Source organism: Grus americana, chromosome 3, assembly GCF_028858705.1.
Source record: "Grus americana isolate bGruAme1 chromosome 3, bGruAme1.mat, whole genome shotgun sequence".
NCBI classification, from domain to species: domain Eukaryota; kingdom Metazoa; phylum Chordata; class Aves; order Gruiformes; family Gruidae; genus Grus; species Grus americana.
Window position 1 is genome coordinate 83838580 of NC_072854.1, and position 23990 is coordinate 83862569.

Here is a 23990-nt window from a genome sequence, read left to right on the forward strand (position 1 = left end):
TAAGGAAAGTGACGGAAATGAAGAGATTTAGGACCCAGGGGTGTAAGTGAACAGAGAAAGGCTGAGAAGAGGGAGCAGCCCTGTTTGCAGAGGTGAGATTCCACCTCTGGGCTCCAGGTGCCTCATTTACAGCCCAGGCTGGGACGTGAGCGCAGCAGAGGCTAGGAACCCCTGTGCTTCACAGGGGCACTGTCTCGCCTTTTTGAATGGCAGGATCATCCACCTCACAACAGCAGGGTTGCATGGCTTGGGATAAGCTCAAAACTCAGTGGGAACCATAAACCAAGATCATGCCTCAGCGTGCATCAGGATCACTCAGCCTTTCCTAAACTTGATGCTAGTTTTGAGCATTTGAGGGGCCACTCTGCGGGCAGAGCTGTGTCCCAGCAAGGGGCAGGGCTGCAGGCTGCTGGGCAGGGACCTGCCGACCGCAGCAGCCCGTGCTGCCAGCCCGCTGAGCCACGTCTTGTCGCTGTGATGGGCAGCGAGTGCCACGCCAGCAGGCTCCACTTTGGAGTGTCTGCAGGATCGCAGCTGCAGTAGAGGCTCCTGCTGAGTTCCCGCAGGCAATCTGGATTAACTCCTTCCCCTTCAAAAGCATGGCTGTTAAGTATACGTATAGGTACCACACAGACATACATTTAGGTTAAAAAAAGGGAGTGTGCTCTTTTTGACTCTTCCTGAGCTCTGTGTAGGTATCTGTCCTGTCGTTTTCAAATTAAAATTGAAACCTCGTAAGTGGGAAGGGGAGGTATTATCCCTGCATTCGTTGCTTTTGTAAGGCCTTTGATCTTGATCCATAAATGACTTTTAAATAAACGTGTGATAGTTGCTGAGCTCTAAAGATTGTCCTCCCTTTCCCTAGCAGTCTCCTCTTTCTGCCTAGGCTGCAGCCTTTTCCGGCGTCGGCTGGTTAGACAGTTAGTTGCCCTTTAGTCCTCCAAATAATTGTCATTCTGTGCATAAAGAGATAAGATTTTGTTTTCCTTTATGATGTGATGGTAGTAAAAGCTCAATCCTTTCTTTTCCTTATGAAAGCAGTCTACTTTGAAATAGGCAGAGCAAAGCAAAGAAACTTGAAAAGAACAAGGGGCACTCAGGCAGGCTGCCAGTAGTGAACCTGACTTCTGTTTGATTGGGGTTTGTCATCTGCTTTAGACCTAATTCATTCGGGCTCTGAAGTCCTGCATATGATTTTTGTAGTTAATGCTTGTTTGTGGAGATACTGCTGATGCTGTGGAATGTGCTTGTAATTATGGCAGCACACGCAGCTTCCACTCCTGAAGCAGCCTTTGGTACCCGACAGTCTTGTTGATAAATATGCAGAACACTTACTTTTCTTGAAAGAAGTTTCTATTTTAAAAATATTGGGATGAGTCACAGAAGATAACGGTACATACAGAGCAGAAGGAAAGGGACAAATTTGGAAATCCTGTTTTATCACAATTTTTTTTAGTGTGATTATTTAATGTGGTAAATTTGTGTAACCTAGTGCATATGTAGGTCATTTAGCAGCGGACTCTTTTAGTTATTTGTGCATTTTTGCTCTTTTTGTAAAATTCCATTTTCCAGGTGGTGCGTGTTTGGCTTACTGGGTACAGCTCTACTTCTTCAAAAGAACTTGTGCATTCATCCAAATTGTAATCATGTCGGTAACTAATAAATCCTTTGACTGTTCCAAAGAATTTCAGGTGAGGTTTCTTATTCTCTCTACTTAGCCATGTGTCACTGCCTTTTAGGTACCTTACTTCGTGAAATACAAAGCCTTCAATTTAAAGAAGGAACTTCATGGAGGGTGTGGAGAGTTTCAGAGGAACATATCAGGTATCCAGCATTTGTCTTTGCCTAGAAGGAAGACCACAATTCTCTTTCTGTAGTGATCGCACAGGGTGCAAATGCTGAGTTCTTTCCCAGTTCTTCTTGAAACTGGAGTCAACAACTCTTGAGCTGAATATTTAGCAGATCATTTTTCCCTGGAAAAGTCCTGGAATTATCTAAAGTATATAGGTGAGAGACCTTACTGTTTGTTATTTTTCTAGGAATGGTGTTTGGTAGACTTTTGACATTCTGCCATTCGAGTTTCCCAGTAAGGTAAATTGACTTAATGTTTAAATGGTTCATCCACAGTGAATCTACTATCTCCCCCCCCCCCCCCCCCCCCCCCCTTGTAAATGCAGTGTTTTGGATAGTTTAATAAATGTTAAAATGTTTTTAGAGCTTTTAACATAGAAATCAAGAATTTAAACACAATGATATGAGTATGTTGGCACTGAGAATCAGTCATTTCAGATCAGAAGTATTCTTGTCTCTGATTACTTTGGTAGTTCACTAAATTTTGTGAAATATTATGTTGCTGAATATTTTTTTTTCTTCTTCAAGTAACTTATTTTGGTTTTGGGGAGTGATGAACATTCTGTAGTTTGGTTCAAATTTTTTAAGGTCAAGGAAAAAATTCTCAATGTTTCTGTTAATTTAGGAGGAATATGCCATGAACCAAACTTACAGAACTTGGTGTGAACTCTTTTTATTTGCACTTATGTTCAGATAGCAAAAATAGGCCTGTTGTTTCACAGCTAAGCGTAAGACCTGTATCGATTATATCGTAATTGCATATACTGGAAGGTGCTAGCACATTTTGGTACATATTTCAGATAGTGAATGCTACAACTAACCCACTCATTTGACTTGATGTTGTAGCCCCACGTTCTCTATATCCAGACTTGACTTTGCACAGCCTTTTTATAGACTTTTTCCACTGAGGAAAATAACATATAGGAAACATCCTTATATGCCATTACTGCAGGAAGTACGAGACTCCTGTGCTGCTTGTGACTCAGTATTGCAAGAAGCTGCCAAGTAGAAAATAAAACTTTATTAGGGAACTGAGAGCTTTGTGTGTGGAATTGACAGTTAAGCCATAGACTTAATCGAGTTCATTATTGCACACTATTCAGCCTTTTTGTAGCTCAGATGTCTGCACCTACCAAGCTTGCCTAGTCATTCTCAACTCATGAATACGGTGGCATGGGTTGAGAGGAGAAGGAGCGCATGTGATAGGCTTTCTACTGAGATTTCTTCTGAAATCCCAGTGGCTTTTCCTACTTTTTCCTTTGAAATCCTAAGCACTTTCATAGATGATTTCAGGATTTCTCTGGCTTGATGTAAAACAGTAGAGAAAATAGTATCTTAACACAGAGATCTCTTTAGGAAATATGAAAGCTCAAGCAAGGGATTAATGGAATAAACTGATTTGTTGATCTTCACAGTAAAAATTGATCATTTCTGCTTGATATGATTTATCAGTGAAGTACAAGAATTCTCTTGTTATATGCCAAAACATTTAGGAAATCATTTCTGACCTTTCTTTTATTCTTTTTTTTTGTTTCTCTTCTTCTCCCCCCCCCCCCCCCCCCCCCCCCCCCCCCCGCATCGATTGTCTTGTTCAGAATGTCTTTTACCACAGGCCACTCTTTAAAACCTTTTGTGGATAGGACAGTGTTTAGGGGCTTTCGTTGTAACCTGAAATGAAAATCTCACAAGGATTTGAAGGCTACAAATATAGCCAGTGGCTTCAGTGCAGTACAGTAGGAAGCACTTTTTAAAATTCTTTATCTCATGCTTATTCTGCATGTATTTAAAGCAATTAGGAATTTTTGGTTCATAGCCAAGTCGTTTTTATATTCTAAATGCATTTCATGAAGGGAATTTCTAGCGCTTTTGTTTCTTAATTCTGGGCAGATTTTTCATTTCCATCAGTTTCCTGTTTTTCTTTTGGCATATTGGACCAGTTCAGACTGCGGGCAAGATTAGAATAATCAAGAAGTCAGATTCAGAGAGCCAAGTATGAAAGAACCCTACTGTACTTGGGCTTTGGAAAGAGCTTCCTGAAAATGAGATCAGGAAGGTGATGATTAAAGGGAGTGATACAAACACATAACATTCACTCGTGTCTAAGGGAAGACTTCAATCTGTGAGGAAATGCTTAGCTAAAAGTTTCATTTGTTTTGCAGCTTGATGTAACCAACTTCTGTTGCCCCTGTGCATAGTTCAGTGGATTTTTAATAATAGAGTGGTATGCTCTGACTTAATTATCTTTCTAACATAAATCTGACACTAATTTTTGCACTGATTTCAGAGTACAGCAATAATAGACAGGCATCTCTTTCTTTTGCATTGGAATTACTTTTTTCTTCTCTCTTTTTTTTTTTTTTCTTAAATTTCTGTTGAAAGCCTTTATTTCCTTCATTTATGCTGTTATCTTTGATCTCCTGCATATTTTCCAGATCTGCGGGATCAATAGTTTTTATACATTGTTGTCTCATTACTGCTACTGACAGAAGATCTTAACTTCGGAGCAGAACTAATTGACTTTTCTTTCCTCCCTTAGTAACATTATTTCCAGAATGTCCTTGTTTTCCTCTAGGTGTCACAGACTTCCTCCCCACCCTCCTGATCCAATTACGTTAGAAAAGCACTGAAATACAGATAGACATAATTACTGGACAGCATGAGAAAATAGCCGTAAAACAAATATCTCCATTAACTTTTATTTAAAAGCCTCAGTTGTATCGTGGTAAAGCATGGTAATTAATGTTAGGAGTTTTTCAGATTCGGGCAGTCATAAATCTGTGTCAGACCTTATTAACAGAATGAAAGCATTTGATTGCACACTTTGTGTGTGCATCCTAAACTAAACTGTTTCTGTAATATGAAAAAAATTAATTTCACAACCTCTACTCCCATATTTGACAACTTCATTTTTCAGGAAAATGCTGTCTGCGGATACTCATCAGTTATGCAGAGTTCCAGCTAAATTGCATCATGAGCTTATTAACACCCATCTAATCATCCAGTCATGGCTGATTAATCACTACTTCTGGTGCCTTGTTTTAATAAAATCTGTTTTCTGTGCCACTGACCAGCAAACTGCTATCTAATTTTATGCGTGGGGTAGTCTTTGCTGAAGAGAGCAAAATACAGCCCCTCTCCACTGATCCAAAGGGCCTCAGGTGAAGGAATAATCACATCCAAGTGTCTTGCATGTATAATTCTCCTTCTGCGGGAAAGGGATGGGGAAAACATGTGTTCCCTCACAGAGCTAAAAAGGTTTCCCGTGCTGCGGGGAAGGAAGGGAGGCATTTTGGGACAGGAATGCAACTGTAGCTGGTAGATTTTGAATATTCAAATCATTGATCTCCAGCTGTGGAACTCTGAATTCATTATTTACTTTGTATTAGTAAGCAGCAAGATAAGATGGAGAGCTGGCAGCTTTATCATTCTCTCAGCATGGGGGGAGGGGGAAAGTAATTTCATCCCCTCATGCAAATGGAAAAAGGTAACGCTCCCTATTTTTTTTTTAATAAGTGTTCTGTATATTAATGAATAAGCCAAGTTATCAAGGTACTTCCTTAAAAAAAAAAAAAAAAAAGATTGGCAGTTAAATGCACTCTTGACAACTTCAGCTCTCTGATTTACACTACAGTAGCCTGGTTAATAACATATCTGAAAGGCTGAAAATATTTTCAGGTTTGATAGCAGAACCCCCACATATAAGGAAGAATCAGAAACTAACCAGACGTCTCAATATAATGAACCAGAAATCTTTTAATTTCCTAGCACTGACCAGAAAGTTTTCTCTTTTGACAGGTCATAGATGCCGTAAGGCAAGAATTATTTTTTTAATTAAACTTTTCAACAAAAAGTCCAAACTCTAGCTGCTTATTTCTATAGTTTATTTTAGTGTTATCATTAGGCTAAGGGTGTTCTACAGATGCCAGGCATAACTCATTGAAGTAATAAAATACTGCAGCAGTAATTTTCTTCTGAAATTCTTTGCATAAGTCTTTATCAAATAGTGGTGTGTCATGAAGAGAGACAGAGCTGTTATGGCCAGCAGTGTTAGGTTGTACTTATTGCAAGGTTTACCCTTCCAAACTTTCAATTTGCATATCCTAAATGCTTCTTACTGCAAAGAACAAAAGTGAGAGAAACAAGAGAAAGGAGGAGAGAAGGAAGTGGAGCTCAGAGCATTTCAGGCAATGTAGCCCTTTATATCATGCAGATGGACTTATCGGGTGCCAGTGGAAAGCTTTATGATGAGGTTGTTTAGAGGCATATTCTACTTAAAATCCTGACTATTCTCAGCTGTTTTAGAGAAGCCACACTGCTAACAGGAGAACAGGAAATACCGCAGGGGAAAAAAAAGTGCAAAACTTTTGCAGATAAAACTAATACTGTCATTTTCTCCTCAGCGCACCTTATTTAGCATCAGAAGTGATTGTTAGCAGGCCATTTCAAGTGAGACACAAAAAGAATAAGACTTGGCTTTGATCAACTGCACTTTGATCAAATGTTAAGTACTGGAAAAAATCAAGAAGTGCAGGCACAGTATTTCTGCATTCTGCTTATCCTCAGGAAGAGGCAAGGACAGGAATGAAATCATTATCTATTTCAAATCACAGAATCGTGACAAGCAAATATTTCTAGCCTAGGACATGGGTTCTTCTTTTGAGTGTGCCATATTTGGAATGAAGATGTGTATGACATAAAAGCAAACATTTTTATCATCCCAGACAAGTTTCCTATTTTGGAGGTAGATGGCACGCCTATTTCCAGCCTTACCATAACCGTTGGATCTCTAATGTGCACAAAGTTTTCTTTCCAAGATGATGGCCAGTAAAAACTGACTTTGGGGGAAAGAGAAATTAATTTATTTCTTCTCAGTTAAGTTTTCTGATTGCATACAGAGAAGGAGCTAAACCAAACAGACATGAAAGCACAGCCCTTCAAGCGTCTTGAAGACAAAAGTCTGCAATAGAAGACTACCCTAGAGAAGACATATCATCAAATAACTTATTGAATAATAAATTCAGGAAATCAAGGTGTATATGAAGACAATAGAGTGTTGCAACAGAAACAAAACCACAATTTTATTTGGAATCTATCTAGTTCAATTCTAGCTATTCTCATCTTGCTTATGTCTATTACAGAATTTTAGACAAAGGTTTTGCTTTATGTTCTCAGTTTCCTCAACTGAGAAATGGGAAGAAAAATAATATTACTGTTCTAATAAGATTTTCCTGCTTCAGTTCAGAAAAATGAGTATAAGCATAGAGGAAGACATAACATCCATGAGTTGGAATGCATTGCTTCATTGAGATTTCAGGTCACAGTCCCATCTGTGGATCATGGCAATATATCTGTTGAGGTTTTCATACATAGTTGTAAAGAATGTGATTAGCCATAGTCAGCTAAGATTCTCCTATATTGTGTGGAATAAAGTTCCTTAGTGGTTTTGTATGCTGCTCTGTATAGCTGACATTCCAGCTTCGTGCACTGGTAATGAATGTTGCTGTATTAGTGGATGTTCAGCACGTGTTTTCTGAGCTTGCTTTATGTCAAAATTCAAAAAGTGAGTTTGTGAATAACTCCTCATAATGGTAAAAGGCCCCTCTTTATTTCTCTTCATCTAGTTCGTGAATCCTTATCACAAGAGAAAATAGGGGTACCACAACTACATTCCTGCTATTACAACTGGCTTTTATGTCTGGTTAATGTAGTCCTGGATATCTGCAGCGCTCAGAAAAACATGTTGGAAACTGAGCCCTTCAGTTTGGATTAAAAGCATTTAAAATGAAATCTTGGCTGAAAAGATTGGAGCTCTTACATGCCTCTGAAGAGAAGTCAGCAAATGCAGATCACTCTCTGAAGTTTCCGAATTAGCATTGCAGTAAATGATTAAATCATGGCTGTATGTTCTTCATGGAAGAATTGTTACTGCAGTTATATGAAATTCGAAGGGAAGTATTAAGACTGTAGTACAGTGTTCTCATCTAGTTCAAGAAGAGGAATGATTTTGTAATTCTAAATGCTGTCTTTGATCTTTTGCTTGATTCTTAGAATATAATTTTGCATCCTTGTTTTTTTCCTTATAACACTACCTGTATTCCTTAGACATATAGATGTATGGGTGCCATACCATTTTAGTATCCATAAAGCACTACTCTTTAGTTTGCAGTGTCATATTTTCTACTCATTACATTGTTTATGTTGATGGCTACTTGCTAGCAGTAGGCAGTGAAATAATTATTTCAAGCTGAAGTTAATAGCTTTCTGTAAAATTATTAATTATTGTAGTATAAGTAGCCCACAATCAGTAAATTCTAGATACATTGTATCCTTCACCCTTTTGGCAACTCTGGTGTTCTCATGGCAAGATAATAATTTCCCATATTCAGAATTGTCAGATGGCAATGAATCCACTAAATTTTGATATCTAACGTTGGCCGGTGTCACATTCTTTTCTTCTGGGAAAGTTTTCTGAGTACCCAGATATATGTGGAAGGAATATTTTGAAGTAGCATACTGCATTTGAGGTATATCTGTTTTAAGATGGATTCTGTTTCCTCTACTGGAGGAAATATTGTAAGGGTAGATAGCTTTTTGGATAAAGAAAAACAGAGAAATTAGTATATACCTACCTAACCATTTTCTTTTTGCAAACAATAGGACTTAACGATCAGGAGAGGAGGTGAGCCAGAAGAGGACTAGTTAATGAATTCCATGGATTTGGATTTATTGTGACAAGGCAAAATTTACTGTGCTTTATAAAATAAATGATTGTACTGTTATTTCAGACAACGGTTAGCATAATGTATGAGTGAAATAAAGCAGTTCACGGTGTAAGATATCAGAGTGAGGGGGAACTTACAGAAGTGACTGCCAATCCCTGGCTGCCACCCCCCTAACCCGTCCTGAAGTTTAAACCTTCCTAGACCAGGTGGAAGATCTGTACCTCTTAACAGGTCAACAGCTGTCCTGGTTTGCGGCTGGGATGGGCTCTTTTTCACAAAAAGCTCGGAGGGAACACAGCCAGGACAGCTGACCCAAAGTAGTTAAAGGAGTATTCCATACCATATGACATCATGCTCAGGATATAAGGTGGAAGCTGGCTGGGAAGGAGGGATCGCTGCTCGGGGGTGGGCTGGCCATTGGGTTCCAGGCAGCGAGCAAATTGCATTGTGCATCACCCACTCTGCATGTTCTTTTATTAGTAGTGTTGTTGTTATTTTCCTCTCTCTTTGTGGTCCCAGGATACTGTCCTTATCCCAAGCCATGAGTTTTACCTTTTTCTTCCGATTCTCCTCCTCATCCCACCGGAGCAGGGGGAGGAGCAAGCCAGTGGCTGTATGGTGCTTAGCTGCTGGCTGGGGCTAAACCATGATGACAGCTCAGCAAAACCTGAGTAATTTATGGTAAGAATAGGTAATTCCAAGTCCAAGGAATGTTAAGTGCTCCAAAGAGGTAGGTGACAAGATGTGGTCTGGTAGAAGGGAATGTTAGACTTTGCTTTTTTTGTTTGTTTGTGGGTTTTTGTTTTGTTGCCCCCCCGCCCTGTTTGTTTGGGGGTTTTTTTGGTGGTGTTTTTGTGTGTGTGTGTGGTTTGTTTGTTTGTTTTTTGTTACCCCCTGGATTAATGACTAATGCGTACATAGCAAAAGGAGCCTTGAATCTTAAGTGTTTCCTGAATTTGGATGCATACTGGGAAATCCACAGGAAAAGGACTTCCTGTGGGTTCTAGTCTGTCAAGGCAGAAGAAAGATGGAGTTGTCAGTGTGAAGCAGAATCTGTATTTAGATGTGCTGTGAAGCATCTGCTTGCTTGTTATCTGAATCATAGCTTAGATCTTAGATACCAGCACTGGGCTGAGATATCCACTGCTTCCTTTCATTTCTGTTTATGTGAGCTTTACATCTATTTTGTCTACATGAGGACAATTACTCTTAGATATGAATAATCTTATTTACCTTTAGGTTTACTTAATCTGCATTACTAGGAATTTCCAAGCAAGTAAATATATTATTAGGTCATGCTTGTGCCTTTTTATACCCCAGAATAGAATACTAAAGGTCTTGAAGGTCACAAGTCTTCTGGAATAGGTTCCATAAAGTAAAAGCTAAGAAAATTTTATCTCCATACGTTGCACAGGCAAATTTTAGAACTTGAGACAAAGTGGTCTGTCAGAAAAAAATGTCCATTTGAGGCTTCAGTAGCTGGAAAAGCTCTCCCATAGATTGCTAGAGAAAAGGGAGCACACTGGATTTGGGAGGACTCTGAAGAGGCACACAGCAGAAAGCCTATAGAATAAGTCTATAAGTAAAAATGCAAGATTTTATTGTGGCGTGCGCTGTACCACGCTTTCAGAAGCAGATCCCTTTGGATGTGTTCATAGTCTTTCCTGTATGACCATCATGTAGGTGTCAAACTGTAGGGTTTGAGAAGTGAACATGCACAGTTCAAGTGGTTGTCCTGAGAGACTGCTGAAGAAAGGTGCATATGCCACGGCAGTTGACAATTCTGTTTAAAGATGGGTATGCCAACGCAGATTTAGTGTGTACAGTTTATACATACTTGGCAAATACTGCACTTGACTCTTGAAGCTAACTGATGTCCATTAAAATAAATAGACAATTCAGCAATTATAAGGCAATTGATTGTGTAACTGATAATGTACGTTGAGCTTTGAGTGAATTCTTTCTGATGTAATTGTGGCTGCCCCGTTCACTTAAATTTTGGGACAGCGAGAACTTCTCAAAGCAAGGCAAAAAAGCATGAATCAATTTACCTCTTTCTAGCATTGTCACACAGGCAAATTGCCTGTAATGCTATGTTCTCAGTGCATATATAATTTTAACAAAACAAAAGATGTTGCAAAAGCAAGGTAATAAATGAAAGACTTGTACATGAATCCAACTTGGCTATTCCTTACTCCTTTTTTAAAGACATCCTAGTTGTATTGTTTGCATTTAGATGTAAATCATTTCTTGCTTTTCTAACTTATCAACATGTTATTATATCTTTTCTTATATTGCATCTATTTTAGATCACTAGATGTTTTTTAGGAGGGATTTCTGCAGCTATGGTTGATAACAAAAGTCACAGTAAAGATGATTAAAAAAATAAAATAGAGGGCAAATCACAGAATTTCTGTTATAAATCTAAATGCAGTCTAAATCTCAGAAGAGAGGTAGGAATTGTCAAATTAACAGATGCTTAAAAGTTTATCATGTCAATTAATTAACAAGTCAGATGGTGTTTTCTAACCTTTGTGTCCTAGCAGGACTGAACAATATTGAAAAATATAAAACTCTGTTTTAATTGAAGTGTATATTAATAAAGCGAGAAAATTTACTTTGAATAAAACTGTTTTAATAGACAAGAACTAAATACATTGCCTTTTATTACAGTCATTTCACAAGTAAGCTGGAATCCAAATACTACTGCTTTTGAAAATTGCTCATGCTTTTGCACTAAGCTGTCTTAAATTATTGGTAAACTTTTATGTGGCATCTGCTAACAAAGGGTCGGTGTGTACCTGCAGTAAAACCACAGAAGGCTTGATATGCTGCAGTGTTTTCTGTGCTAAGTCCAGAGACAAATCTACTTCAGATATACTGCTGTTGGTGCCAAATAAGTTTTTAAAAGGTAGTGCCGTACTAACCTCCATAGTAGATGAAAAATGTTCTAGTAGATATTCTCAATCCTTTCTGAGACTGTAAGATGGTCCAAAGGCTTTTTAGAGGAAGTAATTTAAAATCTGTTTCCTTAATGAAACTTGAAGCAGTTTTGTGAATAAAAAACCTTAAGTTTTCAGAGTGATTCCCTTATTCCCCATAGGAAAAATATATGACATTTTGGTGTGCTGTTCTCTGTTCTTACGCGAGATACTCTCTTACACTGCAGGCTGTAGGGTCAAGGTTTGACAAGTACCCCCTAATTTTACCTTTCATACTTGGCAAACCTTGAATAGCAGCTACTAAGCCTTTTCAAGTGAATAATGTTCACTTGTGATGGAGTTTTACTCAAGGGAAAATGGAGATATGGGAAACTATGTTCTGTACTTTTGACTGGTTGGTACTGAATACAATGTGGAATTAATTCAGCATTGGCCTTCTTTTGCTGCCTATTATCTGATATTTAGATCAATGTTTTGGGCTTCTGGAATCTGAAGTACTTCCCATAAAATAGAAACAAAAAGTGAGGTATGAGTGTTTTAAAGAGGAGATGCCAGGAGAATAGCTTCTACTTATACATTTTCCTTCATATTAGATAAATTTACCAAAATCTAAAATGTTAACTTCAAAATGGACTTTGATATGGTGTATTTAAGGAAGAAGACTTACTGATTTCTTGCTTTTTCTTTCTACAGCTAGTTGATGTGGAAAAATGGGTATGTGATTCTGTCTTTTATTCACTTGATCCCAAATGTTTCATGTTGCCACTGAGTCTAACCTGTCTGTTTCGATACCCTCTGTGTTCATGACCCTTTAACTTGCATGGCTCAAAAAAAGAGGCAAATACATGGTCATGTAGGATCTGATCGTTCCTGAATTGTCATACCAAATTTCATGCTACCACAATGACTTTTCTCTCTTTTAATTTGATCGTAGAATTGTGTAATATAAACGTATGATTATTGCCTGTCAGTTTTGAGCCTTGCTGTCTAATGTTATAACTCCATTCTGTAACCCACCCTGTCTTTTCCAGTATAGACACTGTAATCCTAAAATGCATGACAGTAAGATAATTAGTATTGATAAATAATGTGTGACGCCATATCTAGCTGCAAATAGTATATATACGAAATATTTAATGATGGAGAACAGCTGCTACAGAATGAAAAAAAAAAAATCATTCATAGACCTTAGCAAATAAAGTCAAAGCACAGTTCTCTGCTGAATGTGTTGTTAAGGCCTTTCCTAATGTGTCTGTGTATACCATGCATATTTGTTTGGGCATCTGATATTACTCCCCTGTATGGGACATATTTACGTATGTTTTTCTCCAATGTAATCTCTAACATCTGCATATGTATGAATTAGTGGTCATAAAAGTGTGTGTAGAATTGTTTGTTCACGTATTTTAAATGTTAGAAGCTTCTCTGAAAGCTTGGACTATAATAGGCCTCCTTCTTTTCTTACAACTTAATTTGAGCTGCACGTGACTGCAACCAACCTCAGACGTGCTTTGGTATATGGCCAATGACATAGCTAGAGCACTGGTCTCACTTGATTTCAGCCAGGCATTATAGAATGTTAATCTGTGATTATTACGTGTTTATAGTAAGTAGCGACTCAAGTTATAGCTTGCTTGAGACTCCTGTAGGTAAGTACATTCTTTAAATGGTGGCTTAGGCTTTTCAACGCCCTTTCTACTCATGTATTCCCAACTATGTATGTCACGTGACATATATATGTAGATGCTTGTAATATTTATTAAACAATAAGTGTAGTTAAGTATTAATTTTAGCTAATTGTATCAGTATGACTGCATTATCCATATTCTGTGCATCTGGTATTTGTGACAACTAGCAAATTTTCATACGGCTTGATTTGGAATGTTTTTAAGCCACAGTGATGGTCAGGTTGTCTTCTCATTTTGTCTGCCTTTTTGATTATGAGTGAGAGGGCTTGGTTCTAAATCTTTAGATTCTATGGTTTTATTCCTATGAAGAATTTCGCTATAAAGAGAAAAACAGCAATAAAAAGGAAGTTCAGTAGTATACAGGCACCTGGCTTCATGCTTCATGAAAAAGTTGTAAGCCAGGAGTTTATTGGTTACACTCTGATATGGCTTGGTTTTGACTGAAGTATTCAAAGAGTGTGGTCCTAGAAAGTATAGTATTACCTGCATAAATACAAGTCAGATCTGCCTTTTTTTAAAAAAAAAAATAATTAAAAAACCCCCAGAATTTAGTAACATCAAAATCTTATACTTTGGAAAGACTGCTTCACATGTGTCCTTAAACCATTTTAAAAAGAAATGGTTCCCATGACAGCAGAGCTAAATGTTTGGGGTTTTTTCCTGAGTTACAACGGCTAAAGAGTTCTCCTAATAGACCAATTCTGTAATCCAGACAACCACCTATCTGATGGGGATGGAGTGGGTGCTGGCTTTACTTCAAAAATGAAATTATTCTATCTCAGATGAGCTCCGGTTTGCCCTGCAAAGCAGCTTTTAACCCCCTCTATAATTCCAGAGTGTTACCAGAGGTCTTATGGTGGACTGCAGATGTACTGTCTGAATTAACGCAGCAGAAGGATGGCTGTTGCCCAGCTGCATGGTCACTGAGGCCAGACACCTCCTTCTAATACATGTATTTCTTCCATTCTCCAATGTAGAACACACAAGATTAATGCAAGTGTTTTCAGTTATGTCTATGTATCTGTGGACACCTTGAAGCACAAGCCCAGATCCCAAGTTAGACAAACTTCATGTCAAATTACTGACCAAATTAGTAACTGAATCTTGCTGCAAGCAGTTTCGTGATGTTCAAAGGACAGGCTAAATTCATCCACTTCTGAGCTGTTCCAGCCTGTAAAGTGTGCGAACGAAAATTTTGGAAGGAATTACTCCAGTTCTGCTATGCTTCTCTTGTCAAATGACTATCATTCTTCTAAAATCTTTATTCTACTGCAAGGCATGTGCTGGCAGTTGAAGCAAGGTAAGAATTAAATGGGCTTGAGATATTCCTTGAACCTTTGGTTCTTTCCTTTTGTCTCTCAGCAGGGGTGCCTGAGGGCCTGTAGGTCTGCTTCGGTGCAGAATCAAACAGATTAAAGACATCTCACCAAATGTAAAACCTAATGGAAGTAAGGCTTACCTTTTCCATCCCCGCCCCCATTTCATATCTGAAAATGGCTTTTCTGCTTTTAATTAAACTACCAAGGGGGGAAAACCCCAACATTTGATCTGGTGGATTTACTAAATTTCAAATGAAAGTCAGAAGACACTGAATATATCTTAAAGAGAAAATAACAGTAATTAAATAAGTTGAAATTGAATAATGCATAGTGAAAGGAATTCCTTTTGATCTGCCTGTCATTTTTTTCTCTTTTAATATATTTATGAAATAAGGGAAGTAATTTTAAAGTGTCTGTTGCTGTGAATTAGCAGCTAGTGGTGTTTGGTTTTTTTTTTTAATTTGAGATTTCAAGGCAGGTGCTGTATATTATAAGGATTTGATTTTTTTTTAAAGGACTTCTGTTCTCATAAGAACCCTTCAATGTCTGTCTTGACTTTCAGAACAACTGCTCAGCACTGTAACAGAATTCAGTGTAAGGAGTGGGAATTTTCTAGGGCATCTGTGGTTTCCAAAACCTGGCATTTTTTACACATTTGCCTACATATCGTTGGTGAATTATTTTGAAAATTTGGCATTAAGAGCCATCAACAATAGTTCTTTTCAAGACAGATTACTCTGAAGATCTTTTTACCTGAAGGGAAACCAAGTGTATTGGCTCTTAAATTTAGAGTGAAAGGGACAAAGATTTTCATCCTTACACTGGCTAATGGCAAAGCTGTGCTAACTATAACACTGTAGGATTGTCTGCAACTTTTAAATAGAGAAAGGAACCTCTTCTGCTGAAGGTAATGGTAAATATTTTTTTCTCTTCCTCTTCTTATTCCCTGCTTATTGTGTTAGCTCAGTTTTATGCCACTAGTAAAATTAATTTTCCGTTTCTTTGGAGAAGGAAACTTGCAGAGTAAGGAAATGCACTTCAGACGCTTTTCAAAAGAATTGCTGTCATTACAGAGACTTCTGAGTTGAGAAGCGAATAAATTCTGGCTTTGAGGATAGTGTGGCCTGGATAAATATAACAAGAGCAAGTGGACTTTGACTAAAGGAAACAAGCTAGGGTTGTTGTAGAGTTCGGAGTGAGCCACAGAACAAAGCTTCATCAAGACAAATGGTTGCAGTAGTTTGTCTTCAATGCCATTAAATTAATTGTATATCCATGCTTTATGATCAGTGTGATTTTAAATCATTAAATGAATTACCTAAGGACTTAATTTTTATTTTTTTTTTGAGAATGTTTTGTTCACACTAAGTTCACTTACTTCAATATAGATTTATTTGTCAGATTACTGTGGTGGGAAAGTATGCTAATTTGCACAAATATTTGATCCCTCAGTTTAAAGAATTTGCATCCAAATTTTAGGTATAACATAGACTGCAGAGGTGACTCAATGTAGGGAGTAATATCAGCAGTATGAACATAGGATCGCTCAGTTCTTCTCATACAGATCTTGAGGGGAAAATGGGAGGAGATAGGACTGTATGATGTTAAAATGAACAGGCATATCGAAACGGAGTGACTAGGGAAGTAGTACTTAAAATGCCATACCTACAACGATAGTTTCAACGGCATCTGCAATTCTGTCCTTAGCGTACTGTATAGTGTAGCAGATCCGAATTGCAGCCCAAGTCTAATGAAGTCTAATGATGACTGATAACTCGCATCATCAAGAGAAAGTAGTACAAACATTTTCTAAGTACACTTTTCTGGAAGAAATATGTGTGTAAATCTGACTGGAACTTATTGTAATAGCATAGTAGCATTTCCAGCTGCATACTGGGATTCCTTGGGTATTTCTGCTTCAGCCCATATTGTAGATCTTAGAACTTCAAGCTGTGTGCTATGTATCAATAGCAATTGCGGTGAATTGCAGCAAACTGTCTACTTTCAGTTTACTTGTTTTCAATACTTCTTGATTAGGTTAGTGTAAGGATCTGATATTTGTATGTAAGCAAATACAATACTACAAGAATAGTACGAAAGATATAGTCAGGAGATAATCTCTAAATTAAAGGGATTTTAAAACTAATCTTGGCAACTTTGCTATCAAAAGTTCCAGATCAAATAGCATTACTATTTTTCTCTTTTCATCTAGCCAGAGAGCCCAAGAATTAAGGTGAGATTGTGATAAATTAGAGGGTGTTTGAACAATCATAGTAAGTGATACTCTATGCAAAAGCTGTCCAAGGAGCCAAATAATATAATAGTCCCAAACAGCTGTAAATATTTACATTAATAATATATCCTTAGTGTCCTCAGATAAAGCTTCAATAGGTATTACATTTTATTTATTTATTTTGAGAGAGAGAACAGTTAGGATGATGGATAGAATGATGGATGTTATGTGCCTCATATCCAATAATTTGAAATCCTGCAGAGGTGGTGGGGTTTTTTGTGTGGGTTTTTCCACACCACAACCCTGCACCTCCCCCTTCCCCCCCCCCCGCACGCTCCCGTCATGTTTAAAGCCATGCAGGTAATCTGGCTGCTGAGTGCTGAGTTTTGTCCCTCCACAGGGGTGATACTCGTGTGACACTAAGCACTCACCCAGGCATTTGTCCCCAAAAGCTCAGATAGCATATGCAGCTAAAGACTTAAGTCAGTGGAATATGATTATCCAGTTGTTGATTACATCCAATTATCAGTCCTACCTCTCAGGATAACTTTTGAGAAAATTAGATGCTAGAGAAACAGTTGCATGTAAAACTCACAGCATATTCTGATTTCTTGAACAAGTGAATTCTAAAGGTGAAATGGTGTCTTCAGCGCATTTAGTCGTCAAATTTGCATCGATTTCAGTAGGACAGTGTTTAAGGGAGACACTTATTTGTGGTCCAGAAATATGTCAGAAGTCCAATTATTACCTTGCTTCTGAATGCTCAGTAGAGATCTTCCAGTGGATTCTTGAACGTCAGTGTCTGATACAATACAGGTGTTCTGTACTTAGTTCATAACTGGTCAGCTCTTCAGATGTTGAAAGTGCTTTAGGCATTTATGCTGTAGACAGTGTAGGGTTAGCAAGTTATTTAGACTCCTAATTCTAGTGTGTAGTTGGTCCCATCCTACAGAAAATATCAGCTTAATAAATCAGATGAATCACATTCTAGCAGTTACTGTCTCTTCCTTGACTGTAAAGTGAGTCTGCACAACTAGCTGAAATCTATATAGTGCAGAGATAAATCTCATCCTTAATAACTCTTAAGACTGAACATATTTTTAATAGTGTTTCATACTGCATATTGCATACATCTGTATGGTTTGTTAAGGTGTGTAGAATGTCACATTTCAAATGTAAAGTGGAGTACAGCTCCACTGATGCAATAGGAGATTTGCGTATAACTAAAATAACGTGTCATTACAATTTGAGCTCTTCTTTTAGCTGGGTTAGTATTGAAGAGTAAAAGAATTATTTGTTGTACTTAGTGATTTTATCAGTCTGTCTCTTTTGCCAAACACCAACACCAAAGTGTTACAGTGATAAACAATACCTTTCAAGAGTAGTGGATGTTAGAATGACATTAGGAAATTTCAAGTTACAGGTCTGTTCTATCTGTTTAATTTTCAAATACACATTATGAATTGCTAAAGTTAGTCCAGAAACTCGTGTGCACTGTCATGGTGAGGTAGGGAGAGCAAGTGTGAAGGAGCAGAAAGTTCTGCCCTCTGCAGAGGATGAGTTGGAGAAATTTCTTGTATAACAGCCTGTTGCCTACCTGAAGTGTGTAATTTCTGTTGTATTGCTTCAGGGTGTTGTTTTTTTGGTTTGGGTTTTTTGTTGGGGTTTTTTTTGTGTGTTTTTCCCCAGGCTGAGAGAATGTTTTTCAAAGAAAGCATTCTCCTTTAGCGCAGAGGGATTTGGTCTAAAAACCTCGGAGAATGTTCTTGCAGAAGGATGTGACAGGAGTGCCTGAACCCTCTGCCCCATTCATTTGCCGGCAGCTGGGCAGCTGAGGCCGTCACAGTTCATGGCATGTAACTTCTCAGGCGTGGCCTGAAGTTTCACGGGGCATTCTCTTCACATTCGTGGGCATAACATTCATTTAAGTGTTTGCCATGAAGAGAAAGCATTTTTACAACAATTAAGTTTCAGAGTGTTTCTTCCCCTGGTGATTTTGAAGCAGTAGGTGTATATATGTGCTCAGACTTCCCTCACCCACTGTTGTCTTTCAGGTTTTCTAGCTTGCAGAGGACTCTTCAGGGCACTTTCTGTCTCTAAGAATGACGTGTAAATCATCTTCAAAATTATTAAGGAACCGGAGTAACTGTAAAGAACATGATATGACAGATGCAAACAGATGACAGTTGTTTCTCTCTCATTTGTTGCAGTTTATTTAATATGTCAGCTGAAGAGAATGAATTGTTAAATCTGGTCTTCCAAAAAATCCAGCACAAGAAGCTGCTGTATCATTTCAGTAATCAGGGGAAAAGATAAACTTACTCATTTTAATTTGAAACTAGTTAAGACATTACAATCAAGCAGTTAAAATAAATTATCAAGAAGAAAGCCAGAAGGTTTCACAGAAGGACTGTTGTTTAATATACTCATGATATAGAAAAAGCAGTGGGGTTGTGTAGTTCTCAGAATACAATTTCATAGATGAATGACAGCTGGAAGAAACTGAGATCTTTGATGGATCTACTCTCCTTGATAAACTGACAGCATGAAGGCAAATGAAATTCAGTATTGACAAATATAGGAAAGATTATATTAGAATTAATCATGTAATTACCTTGTTTCTATATTAATGAATTTATACACACACCCCACTGTAGACAGCTTGGCAAAGACTTCTGGTTAGTTTCTGGAGCCACCCAGTAAAAGCAAACAAAATATTGGGATGACAAGAAATGGGATGAATAATAATGCTGAAATAATCATACTGTATTTTAAATCCTTGCTTTATGGGGATGGCAGACAGGGTGCATGATCTTTAGTTTTGGTCCATTTGTTTCCAAGTGTCTAACTACCAAATAAACCTAGAAGACTTTTAAGGAGAGAAGTCTCTGAACATTTTGAGATCATTAGTTTATTTATTATTTTTTTTTTTGGTAGCTAGAACATCTTGTACGTCTTTGAAAACAGATACTTCTGTTTTAAAAGCATGTATGAGATGAAAGCACCCAGTCTTGCTTGGAAGCTCTCCAGCTAGACTGTCTTTTCATGTGGAACAGAGATTTGCTGCCAAACTTCAGTCCTCAGCTTCAAATTTTGTGGTATCAAAACATGCACTGATGAGGTCAAAAGAGGAAAAGGTGGTCAAAGATCTCTCACAGAGAAAACCAGATCATTGCATGTAACATAACATATCACTCTCCTTTTGTTCTTGAGCACCTCCATGAAAATTAACCTAAAAATTTCCATAATCTTCTAATGTCAGTCATGTGGCACTGAATTTTTTTTAACCACTGCATCAAATATTAATAACACTTTAATTTTCTTAATTTATTGTGCATTTACATAAGATATGTTACTACAATAGTGGGGTTACTCTCCAGCACTGCACTTTGAATACAGGACTTTCCAACTTGCATTGTACTTAGAAACTCTCTGCAGAGCAAGTTGTTTAAGATGATCAGGCCTGGCTCCTGTTTTACCTGTACTGTGTTTTATCTTTAAACAATAAATATTTAATGTGCTGTATTATTTAATGTAAAAAAAAACCCCAAAAAACCTGAGAAAAGTATTGCATAAAAAAATGATGAAACCTTGTTCTGAGCAGCTGTTTTGCTTTCTAGCATGAGCTATAATTATGCTAATTGCAATGATAAATGTTCCTTTTAAATGTGGTTTGTAGTTCTGTGTATCCCACTCACTTTTTCAGGGAAAACAAATCCCATTTTTAAGCACCTGAAAGCAAATATTCATTTCACATTTTCTCTTTTTTTCCCCTTCTCATGGCTCTACAGAAATTTATGATGAAGGTAAGCAAGTTAAACATTAAGTGTTATACTTCCTGTGAATTCCTATAATTAATTTAATTCATTCTTTTTCTTCATTTTTAACATCAGCATCAAACTTGCCTTCACTAAAATAGCACGTACTGGATTTTGTAAAAACTTGGTTTTAGAAACCACAGTGACTGTAGTTCGGATTGGCGTTAAGGTTTATGTAGATCATGAAGGACCAAAAGCAGGCACCTTTGTGGAAAGAGGACTCTGAGCCGGCTTCTCTAATTCTCGGTTCATCCTTACCCTTTCTGTACGAATGCAACACTCTCTGGTAAATGAGAAATCTTGAGACAACGAATAAATAACAAAAGTCGCAATAAAACATTTGGGCATTTTGGAAAGCAGGGACAGCGCAGTGTTTCTTCTGTCGCAAGAATGCTGTTGTGAAGCTATGGTGTCTCAGCGTCAGCGGGGTGAGTGGGGAGCCCTTGGGCTGGGGGTCACCAGCCCTTCGCTGCCTCAGGTCAGTAAGCAGGAGCAGGAGCTCTGCCTCTCAGGGCTTTTTTTTTTTTTTATTTATTTTTTTATTTTTTTTTCCTTATTAAGAGAATGACCAAGGCACTTGGTGAACCTCCAAACATTTTGAATAACTGATGTTTGAATAATTGGCTGTGATTTTAGCCAAGAAGTGTTGGTTATCCGTTTTCTACTTTTTCCTGTAATTATCTATGTCTATTCCCAATTCATCTTCTAAAATGATTTGTTTACTGATTTTTTTTCATCCCCTAAGAGTTTGCTTTTCTGTGGTATGGTCTTACTTCATTGTCACTCTCCAAAAGGGAGGAATTCTGGGCAAGATAAGCAGTGCTATTTTAAGGGCTGGATTTAATGATGTCAGAGAAATTTTCTTTAGCATGACTCCTCTGCTGATCCATCTTTTCTTCCCACTTGGCTGTCTGTCTTATTCTTTATCTGTGAGTTTCTTTCTCAAGTGACAAGGATGATTCACATTCCTTGTATCATACAGCAACAGAAAAAGCTTAGGCAAAATCCTTAACCTGTGAAAAATGCCTCCCTCCTCCACTTATTTAGCTCTAAAATAACCAGGAAGATTTTTATTAATTCTTTCTATCTCCTATGCAGTGAAAGAGGAGGAGTACGGGGGAAGAGAAGTCTTCACTAAGTTAAGGGAGAAATCGATAAATTTTATCCTCTTGGGCAATTTTTTTTCCAAATGGCTGAAAGTGCTTGAAAGTAGGAGTTTGTAATGGAAGCATTGTCTCAGCCATAAATATAAATGTTTCTTTTACATAGAAAGCTGGAAACAGATAATCAATTATTTATTTTTTATTTATTTTTACTGCTCTATCTGCTTTTCATTGCTGTGAAGTTTGCCATTGCCGGAAAAGTGATAACATAAATGTAGCATTGGAAATATTAATCATGAGGTATATTTGAAATGTTTCTAATTATATGGCTGTTTCTTCTGCCTTCTGACATGTCAATATAAGCAAAATTGGGATCATTTGACATGGTGCTGGCGTAATTGTTTATCATCATTACCAATAATTCCAATCTTTTTAATATAGATAGTAAAATATCTCTGTTCTTAACTGAAGAAGACATGCTAATGTTTTTTATTGGCTAGTTTTATTTATTTATTCAAATTTATTTATATTTATTTACTCATAATATTATTTATTTATAATATTTATATATTTATTTATTCAAATTTTTATGCCATATTTATATAAAGCATAATTACACATTGTAGTACAGCTTTTAAAGCAAGACATCCTTGGGAAACCTATAGTTTAACTAAACTCTTTTTTCTGTTCTTTGGCTTGGCACGACACATAACATAGGAGGTAACTGCTGATCATGCCAGTGAAAGACGTTTAGTTTGTTTCTCTCTTTTTTTTTTTTCTTTTTCCTTTTTTTTTTTTGTCACAGTGGCTATCATTACCTAAGGGTGGGTATCAGCAGAGTCATCTGTCATACTAATCCCCATACCTGAATTTTTGCAGCACTTAATGTTTTGTAGTGAATTCCATGAATAAAAGTTGACTGACAAAATAGTGATTTAAAAGTAAGGTGTAAAGACTTGAGTATTTATAGCCTGTATAATGTCTTGATAGGTTCAACCTCCTGTTTGTTTTTCCATTGTAACATGGTATACAGGCTACAGTGAGACAAACAAATTGCTTTTAGACCGGTTTGAATTTGCCCTTTAGTGTTGCTGTTATTTGATACGAGCGGAATGAAGGAATATATTACCATACATCAATGGATTGATTTACTTTGCATCTTTAAATTCTAAGCAACTAAATGCTGTGGGTTTGGTGCCAACCATTGGAAATAGCAGGCCAAGAGTACAGTAATTTCAGAAGGATCTCATTAGTGTCATTAGTGTTTTTGGTAGAAGAATTCAAGGCTTCTGGGCCTGGATGCTGTTACTTTGGAAAGGAAATTCTGTCTTTTTTTTGTGGCAAGATTTTTAAAGAAAATAGATACTTCTGTGTGAGCAAGAAGAACATGTAAAACTCCTTGGCTCACACTCTGCAGCTTTGTTTGTAGTCTTTACTGCTTGCAGCATTTTCAAGTTCTTCGATGCTGCTGGATATATAATTTCCCAGCATTGCTATTCCAAGTGTGAATTGTTTAGTTTTGCCTAATTGTTGTGTTTTAACCCCAGCTGGTAACTAAGCCCCACACAGCTGCTCACTCACCTCTCCCTGGTGGGATGGGGGAGAGAATCAGAAGAGTAAAAGTGAGAAAACTTGTGGGTTGAGGTAAAGACAGTTTAATAGGTAAAGCAAAAGCCGTGCACAACAGCAAAGCAAGACAAGGAATTCATTCCCCACTGCCCATGGGCAGGCAGGGGTTCAGCCATGGCCAGGAAAGCAGGGCTCCATCACGCCTAACGGTGACTTGGGAAGACAAACGCCATCACTCCAAACATCCCCCCCTTCCTCCTTCTTCCCCCGGCTTTACATGCTGAGCATGACGTCATATGGTACAGAATAACCCTTTGGTCAGCTGGGGTCAGGTGTCCCGGCTGTGTCCCCTCCCAACTCCTTGTGCACCCCCAGCCTGCTCGCTGGTGGGGTGGGGTGAGAAGCAGCAAAGGCCTTGGCTCTGTGTCAGCACCCCTCAGCAGTAACAAAAACATCCCTGTGTTGTCAGCACTGTTTTCAGCACAAATCCACAACATAGCCTCATGTTAGCTACTCTGAAGAAAATTAACTCCATCCCAGCCAAAACCAGCACACTAGTCTTGTCTCACAAGCCTTCTAGTTCTGTTCAAGGATGACTTCACAAGTTCTGCAGTGACTCAGCCTGTTTCCACACATTCTGTTTTCACCACTGCTGTGGGTTTTCTGGACTCTTTGGCTGGCATTCATCCCAAAAACTTCACGCCATGGGTATCCTAAGCTCCCTGTGTAACCACAAACAGAAGCA

The 23990-nt window shown here is 37.8% G+C and overlaps 1 protein-coding gene across 7 annotated transcripts in view; it reads left to right on the top strand.

The window, feature by feature from the left end:
• RYR2 (ryanodine receptor 2) overlaps nt 1–23990 on the top strand; it is a 428642-nt gene that overhangs the window by 141580 nt on the left and 263072 nt on the right. For 5 of the 7 annotated variants that reach the window (XM_054819177.1, XM_054819181.1, XM_054819184.1 and 2 more), the window contains 2 exons: nt 12209–12229; nt 20547–20561. The exons of the other annotated variants lie outside the window; for them this stretch is intronic. In XM_054819177.1, the coding sequence (XP_054675152.1) occupies nt 12209–12229; nt 20547–20561 (36 nt within the window). The remainder of the gene's footprint in view (nt 1–12208; nt 12230–20546; nt 20562–23990) is intronic. 7 annotated transcript variants of the gene reach the window in all.